Raw genomic sequence first — 7,515 nt, 5'->3', positions numbered from 1 at the left:
GATATTTCATTATGGAATATATATATAGACTTTAATGAGTGAACTAACACACTAAAAGGTCAACATTACGAGATGGGCCTCGGCTTCACGGTCTGAAATAAATTTTCATGTTGGGCCTCCTGATCGCGAAGTGCCGAGAAAGTGTTCGAGAATTATCGAGAGAGCCCCACAAACCTGAAGAACACCCGGGCCTCTCCAACCAGGTACTCTGAGCGGTGTGCGTTGTCCCGAAGCTTCAACATCTTTCCCCATCGTTCCACGATCATGGCATGAAATCCCCACCGCTCTATAAAAGGGCGCGGCAAAGTCGCCATCTCCCACCGAACAAGCGAGCAAGATAAGCATTGGCTTCCGAGTTCCAACGATCTCGTAGACACTCTCTCGTTTCAATTCTCGACCGACATTTAATCTTCCAAAGCTCCGTATCTGGTGCAATGGCCGCAGCGAATGCCCCCTTCGCTCTCAGCCGCCTCTCCCCGACCGCGCGCCTGCCGTTCCGTGCCTGGAGAGCCGCGAGGCCGGCCCCGGTCTGGACCGGGAGAACCCGCCCGCTCTCCGTGGCCTCCGCGGCGCAGGAGAACAGAGACAACTCCGTCGACGTCCAAGTCAGCCAGGCCCAGAACGCTGGAAACCAGCAGGGCAATGCAGTCCAGCGCCGCCCTCGTCGCGCTGGATTTGACATCTCCCCGTTCGGTAAGTCCTCGTTCCTGATGTTCTTTTACACGGAATTTTGTTGCAGGTGTAGGAGAAGCAGAGCATGACGGTTTACTTCAACGAATGCAGGGCTAGTGGACCCGATGTCGCCGATGAGGACGATGCGGCAGATGCTGGACACGATGGACCGGCTGTTCGACGACGCCGTGGGGTTCCCCACGGCGCGGCGCTCGCCGGCGGCGGCGAGCGAGACGCCGCGGATGCCGTGGGACATTATGGAGGACGAGAAGGAGGTGAAGATGCGGTTTGACATGCCTGGGCTGTCGCGGGAGGAGGTGAGGGTGATGGTGGAGGACGACGCGCTGGTCATCCGCGGCGAGCACAAGAAGGAGGCCGGCGAAGGGCAGGGCGAAGGCGGCGACGGGTGGTGGAAGGAGCGCAGCGTGAGCTCCTACGACATGCGACTGGCTCTGCCGGACGAGTGCGACAAGAGCCAGGTGCGCGCCGAGCTCAAGAACGGCGTGCTGCTCGTGTCCGTGCCCAAGAGGGAGACCGAGCGCAAGGTCATCGACGTGCAGGTCCAGTGATGAGTTTGTGCGAGACTCTGTACCCTGCATCTGAGGCTTTGAGATTTCAGCTGTCCGAGGCGTGACCGTGCGAGTGCGTGCTCTTTGTAGACGTAGTGTGCCGTTCTTCTCCGACCCTATCTGCGCGCTCGTTGCGCAGAACATGTCGTGCTGTACGTAAATGTACTTGGCAAATCATTGGAATAAGTGTTCGGCTGCTTGATCAGCTGGATACATTTCGATTAATTACTACTGTATCGAGACATTAGTTCCCTGTTGTGTCATCGTGTGATGTGATGTGTTCTTCTTTCAGAATGCGGAAGAAGCCGATAACTGAATCGAGATGCTATAATATAGGCAGCGCATCCTGATGAATCTGTAAGAGTGCAGTCTACTGGGCATAAAATTTTAAGAATGTGTTAACGGATACAATTCTTTTCTTCACTTTTGTTAGTCATGGACAACGGCTCGGGGTGCAAGGCTACATCAAGCCGCAGCTCTCCTATCAGTGTCAGACGACGTGTCGGATCCGACGGCCGCTGCAGCTCCACCCGTCCCCGTAGCTGCAGCAACGAGCAGATAAACTTGGTTTTCAGGAGTTCTTGAAAATCAACCAACACACACAGATCTGTTGTTTGCCTCAATTGGAAGGACAAATCGCAATCCTAACCTGAGTCGCTGGCGCTCTCTGGAGCGTCGGCGCTGTGGAGCCCGGCGGCGTGCGCCGCTTGCTGCATGTGTGCCGCGTACTGCATCATCTGTGAGTACTGCATGACTGCCGCGGAAGAACTCTGACCTTGGTTGCTGCCTGCTTGCATCTGCTGGAGATAGTACGGTGAGAACCCTTGCTGAGCTCCTTCCGGCCCAGCTGCTGTGTAGTATGTTTGCACTTGCGACTGCTGCTGCTGTTGCTGCTGCACGCTCGTTCCACCTTGCGCGCCATAGTAGCTCTGCGGCACGTATGCAGTAGGTAAAAATATTACTAAAACTTTATTTTCAATTGTTTTTTCAAAAAATGATGTCAGGCTTATAGCCGTGGCAGGGCAAATCAAACATTTTTAATGGCAATTTATATCAGCACGCAATGACAAATTTAGTTTGCAATTTCCTGGCAAAAAAGTTGAATCACAGATTTGTCATACTCGCCAATTAAACTTGTACGAACATAATGGTTCAAAAAACATGCGATTTTGCTGAAACCTAAAAATCTGGTCCACAAAATAAGTATTTCCTTCGATCCAAATTAAATACTACCTCCGTTTCAGTTTATAAGTCCTATGCGTATACCTAGGTTATCAATTTTATCACCTTAATATAAACTATATAACACAAAAATTATACGGTTTGAAAATAGAGCATCTGAAGTTTATATTGATATATTTTTTGTAATATATGACTTATATTAAGTTGGTTAAATTAACGACGACACGCACACGCCCTATAAACTGAGACAAAGGTAGTAACGCGGCTCTAGTACAAATAACACTTCTTTTCCTGAAGACAAAAGGTTCCCGTTCACCATGTCTCTATCTTTTTTTATCTATCCATTTTTCCATCACATCATATTCTACCGTAAGTAGGTCACTCAATCATATTAATTTACTTACCTTTCACAATAATATGGAATTATGTAGTTGATTTCCGCACAATATTTCATCGCACCTTCCCATGCGCCGATTGATCACATTAATGTACTTAACATGTGTGACCCAGACTACCAAATTATTAAGCTAAAAAATATTTGGCTCCCGTGGCAATGCACGAGCACGTACCACCATGTCCCTCCAATGATATCTTTCATCCAGCTGGGTTTTTTCTCGCCATGTCATATTTGACTGCACCTTCCCAGCAACTTAGCCACAATAATATTTTTTTACCAATTCCATCTTAATTTACGAATGAACTTCTCATCAAACTATAAGGTAAATCATGAGCAGAGTTTGATTAACATTTATTCACACAATTGGATTAATATGAACAGGTAAATCACGAGCTAACATATTAGAATATTTATATCCAGTTGCAACGCACGGGTTGTCTAGTATAAATAAATAAAAACTATGTGCATGGTAGTTTTCTTTTTGACATCTACTCCTCCATTCCTAAATATAAGTCTTTTTAGAGATTTCAATAAGAAATATATATACAGATGTATATGGACATATTTTAGAGTGTAGATTCACTTATTTTGCTCCGTATATAGTCCGCATTGAAATCTTTAAAAAGACTTATATTTAGAAACGGAGGGAGTAGTAATGAAAGGCCCATTTAGGAATTTTGGTACCAACGTCCTACGAGGTTCCTACAGAAAATATTCCTTTGGTACCAATGTCCTATGTTCCTTTGAAATTTCTATGTAATCGACTAATTACATCTGGATTTATCAAGGTTTTAAAACATGTTTTTCCCGGCATCGCAATGAGGTCCGAGCTATGGCTCTGCCAACTATCGCAGGCTATAGCGAAAGTACAATGTTGTTTTGAAGTAAAAAGTGAAAAATAGGTACCTAACATAGAAACATTGGCCACGCAAGGACTAAAGTGAATCCATCGTCTTACCTCACCTCATGTTTCTTCTCTTTCTGTCTATACAATTTATGTATTTTCCTTATAACATCCAAACACCAATTTTAGTTTTCTTAGTGTACACCATTAAAGTAATGAAAATCAAAACTTGTTTTTGAAAAATATTTTAAAAATAGAGTTTTTCCGAAAACATAAAACTATTGAAAAATCCAAGGAGCTTCTGGAAATTGCTAAGGCCCTGTTTGGTTCATAAGTCCTAGGAATTTTTTTAGTCCCAACTTATAAGTCTCAAGTCCTTAAAAAGTCCCTATATGTTTGGTTCCTGGGACTTATAAGTCTCTATAAGACCATATTACAACTATAAGTCCCTCCTTAAGAGTCTTATTTCATAAGTCCCAAATGCCCACTTTAAGTCCCTATAAGTCCCTCCTGTTTGGTTTAGATGAGACTTATAGGGACTTATTTAAGTCCCTGAAAACAAACACCCTCTAAGTGAGGGAATGTCATGTCTTCATAAATGATCATAATTATTCGTGGGTTCTAGTGTTATTTAACAATACTCTAGGTTTTTTTTCTTCTGAAATTTGGATGTTTGAATTCATATATTTCGGCAGCAATATTTCTGATTTATTTTAATCTTCTTGTTTTGCGATTTTATATTTTCGTACTTTTAAATGCATTTTGAATTGGGATTCCTAGTTTCAAAGAAACTTTGCTTAATTTGAACAATTCCTTTTCAAGACCATGCTAATTTAAATAAGTTTTGGTTAGCTCAATAATAGATGGATTCTTTGTCACGGGGGAAAGAATGATTTGTGCAACTTGGGATCTCAAAACGACCGTGTATGATTGCAAACCTCATGCTTCAAGCATCAAATCTTAGAGAAGGATACTAACCATTTGCATTTGATACATGTTTTCGTGAGAATACCCTCCCGTATACCTGCAGAGGCAAAACATCAAGCAGATGAATACACTTCCTGACGAAAATGGCCAATTAACTTCTTTTTGCGAGCAAATGCCAAGCTAATGGCAAGCGAAAGAAAGCAAATTTACCCGTAGTAGTAAGGATAGGCGTAGTGAGCCTGCTGGGGGAAGTAGGAGGCTGCAATCGCGGCGGCGGCAGAGCTCTGGTACGACGAAGACGATGTCGCCGGCGGCGTCGACCTGACCATCCCTGAACAAGATCGCAGTTCGTAGAGGTTTTCAGCGATAATTCGGTAGCTGTGAGTAGAAAAGCTGCTGATGCGAATCGATCGTACCAAACAGCGCCGCGGCGGCCGGATGCGCGCGCTGCGAAGCGCCGAGCGCCGCCAGGTTGCAGTTGGCCCTTCTCCCGTCGATCACCGGCGTCGGGTCCTGCAGCGCCCGCGCCGCGGCCTCGGGGTCCCTGAACGTCACCTGGGAAAGGATCGACACGAGCACCAGAGATGAGCTTGGCGCTCACATTGTGACCGAACGGAATCTATCTGCGGGAACCGAAGCTCACGAATCCGTAGCCCCTGGAGCGGCCGGTGTGCTTGTCGGCGATGACGACGGCCTCCGCGATGTCGCCGAACTGCTCGAAGTAGCGCCGCATGGCGTCGCGCTGCGTCTGCCACGCCAGGCCGCCCACGAACAGCTTCGTGAACGTCGTGTCGCCGTCCATCGGTCGAAGCTGGCTGGCGGAGGTGGTGGCTACCGATCGGCGGGTGCGGCAGTTGTGCGGACGTGCTGGCGAATGGCTCGCTGGATGTCTGAGACCGGGCGAGTATTTTTGTACGGGGGAGAGACGGCGAGATGGAGCCCACGACGGGGGGCTGAAGCTGGCGATGATGAGCGCGTCGTGCGCGTAGTAATAGTCGTGTAATGGAGGGAGGGATCAGCGCACCCAAACGGTGTTCCTTTTTTGAGGTAGAAGATGCGTGGACCATGGTCAAGCCTGGCTGGTTCCACTCTACATACATAGTTACACAAGCGATAGCTACAGATAATTACACCTTGCCACACTTTACCACATCTAACATTAGACAAATTTGATCAAGTTAGATAGGTGTTTGGTTCTAGCCACACCTAAGACAAGAATTTTTTTATGAGCAGTGAACTCCACATGTCATAGACACAAAAAATATGGTAAGATTCTTTTAAGCAAGCCAAAAGGTGACTAATAATTTAAGCAACTCAATTAAGGCAAATGCGACAAGTGTAACAAAAATTATATGACAGTATATGACAAAGATAGTCACAATCCAAACAGCCCCACAGTACTTCGGTCTGTAAAGAAATATAAAAACGTTTAGATCGAAACCACAGGAACATAGACCAGGCTGGTCAATCATGCGTTGTGGTTGGGACGTCTGCTCGAGTGCTCGCACGCAAAAGCAAAGGGACCACATACAGCCTGACATAGAATGGGAAAGTACCAATTGCATCGCAGATTTGCTGAAACCTGAAAGCGATGAGACAGGCTGAGCAGTGCAGCTAAGCCAGCGTTTTAACGCCGGACTGTCCAAACAAGAATCGAAGGTTTGTATGGGTATACGAACGGACCAAACTACAGAAGTAGGGAGAGAGCAAGGATCAGAAGGAGGCTATGCACCTGGAAGGTACGGCGTATGTATCGCGCTATGCACCTGTAAAGGGAGCTACGATAATTAGCATGCTTTCTTCTTTTATTTTTTGCGAATAAAATTAGCATGCCTCCGCTTTGTGTGCTGGCTGCTCGGTTGGCGCCTTGGAGGCAGGCTTTCGAAAAGACAAGGAGTAGTAGGATACGTGAAGGGCACGCACGCAGATGAATTACGTATGAGTTGGGATGAGACTTTTTTTCAAGAATACACCAAAAGTGTATTGTATTTTTATAGAAAAAAGAGAAAAGTTGATTACAAGCGACCGTACAAGACGACGAGTCGTCAAGACAGGAACTCCGACTCCATACAGAGAAGACCAAAGCCTACTCTCTCACGAATCTAGCTAAACCCTCAACTCCTAATCCCGCCGACTTCCATAGCTTTATCTCTTCAAGAATTTTAAGCACTAAGCTAGTGTCCGACCTGATTTGGTCGTTCCTATTAAACACCCTAGCGTTCCTTTGCTTTCAGAGGTGCCACGCGGTAGCAATGACAAAGGAATCGAAACCTCTCTTGATCTTCCCATGAAAGAAGGCACGCGTCCTCTCTCATCATGCCATGAAAGTGTCGTCTTGGTTTGGGATTTGGATGTTGACTTGTAGGGCCTCGAAGCATCCGTGCCAAAATTGTCTCGCATAAACGCATTGGGCTAGGATGTGATCCACCGTGTCCTCCTCCTCCTCGCACGTGTAACAAGACGATGTAGTCTCTTGTAGCCCATGTCTAGCTCTACGATCCGAGGTCCAGAGCCGATATTGGGAGGCCAACCAGGTGAAGATTTTGCATTTGAGAGGCACCCAACTTCTCCAAATTTGGTTGGCGGTGGCCGAGCGGGTTAGGCCTAAGCACAACCTATTGTAGGTGGACTTTGCCGAATAGGTGCCGGACACATCACATGGCCAAGTGAAGGCATCAGGCTCCGTGTCATTCCTGGCCACCGTTGCAATAGCCTGCTGGAGGTGGATGAGCTGCATGTGGGCAGTGAAGGAGAGCTGGTCAGCTATATCATGTACCCAAGCGCCATGGAGAAGATCCTGTTGGACAGTTCTCTTGTTCTTGATCCGTTTGTCAACCATTGCTGCGATCAGGGGGGCGATGTCCCTGATTGAGAAGCCATTTATCCACCTATCTGTCCAGAATAGGACCGAAGAACCGTCTCCA

General features: G+C 46.7%; 2 protein-coding genes across 2 annotated transcripts; one reads left to right on the top strand and one right to left on the bottom strand.

Moving 5' to 3' along the window:
* Window positions 1–302: 302 nt before the first annotated feature.
* Window positions 303–1,466, top strand: LOC125552330 (small heat shock protein, chloroplastic-like). The gene is made up of 2 exons (XM_048715834.1): window positions 303–693; window positions 784–1,466. The coding sequence occupies exons 1-2, from the start codon at window positions 435–437 to the stop codon at window positions 1,239–1,241; spliced, it is 717 nt and encodes a 238-aa protein (XP_048571791.1). The 5' UTR covers window positions 303–434; the 3' UTR covers window positions 1,242–1,466.
* Window positions 1,467–1,614: 148 nt separating this feature from the next.
* Window positions 1,615–5,548, bottom strand: LOC125552329 (RNA-binding protein 38-like). Its single transcript, XM_048715833.1, has 6 exons — window positions 5,235–5,548; window positions 5,008–5,146; window positions 4,802–4,922; window positions 4,643–4,688; window positions 1,891–2,170; window positions 1,615–1,783 (listed from the first exon to the last, which is right to left on the bottom strand). Exons 1-6 carry the CDS (start codon window positions 5,391–5,393, stop codon window positions 1,707–1,709), a joined length of 822 nt encoding a protein of 273 aa, XP_048571790.1. The 5' UTR covers window positions 5,394–5,548; the 3' UTR covers window positions 1,615–1,706.
* Between the last annotated feature and the right edge of the window lie 1,967 nt (window positions 5,549–7,515).

The sequence above is a fragment of the Triticum urartu genome, chromosome 4 (assembly GCF_003073215.2).
Source record: "Triticum urartu cultivar G1812 chromosome 4, Tu2.1, whole genome shotgun sequence".
Lineage (NCBI taxonomy): Eukaryota > Viridiplantae > Streptophyta > Magnoliopsida > Poales > Poaceae > Triticum > Triticum urartu.
The sequence above is the reverse complement of the archived record's forward strand: the minus strand, read 5'-3'. Positions and strand labels throughout refer to the sequence as shown.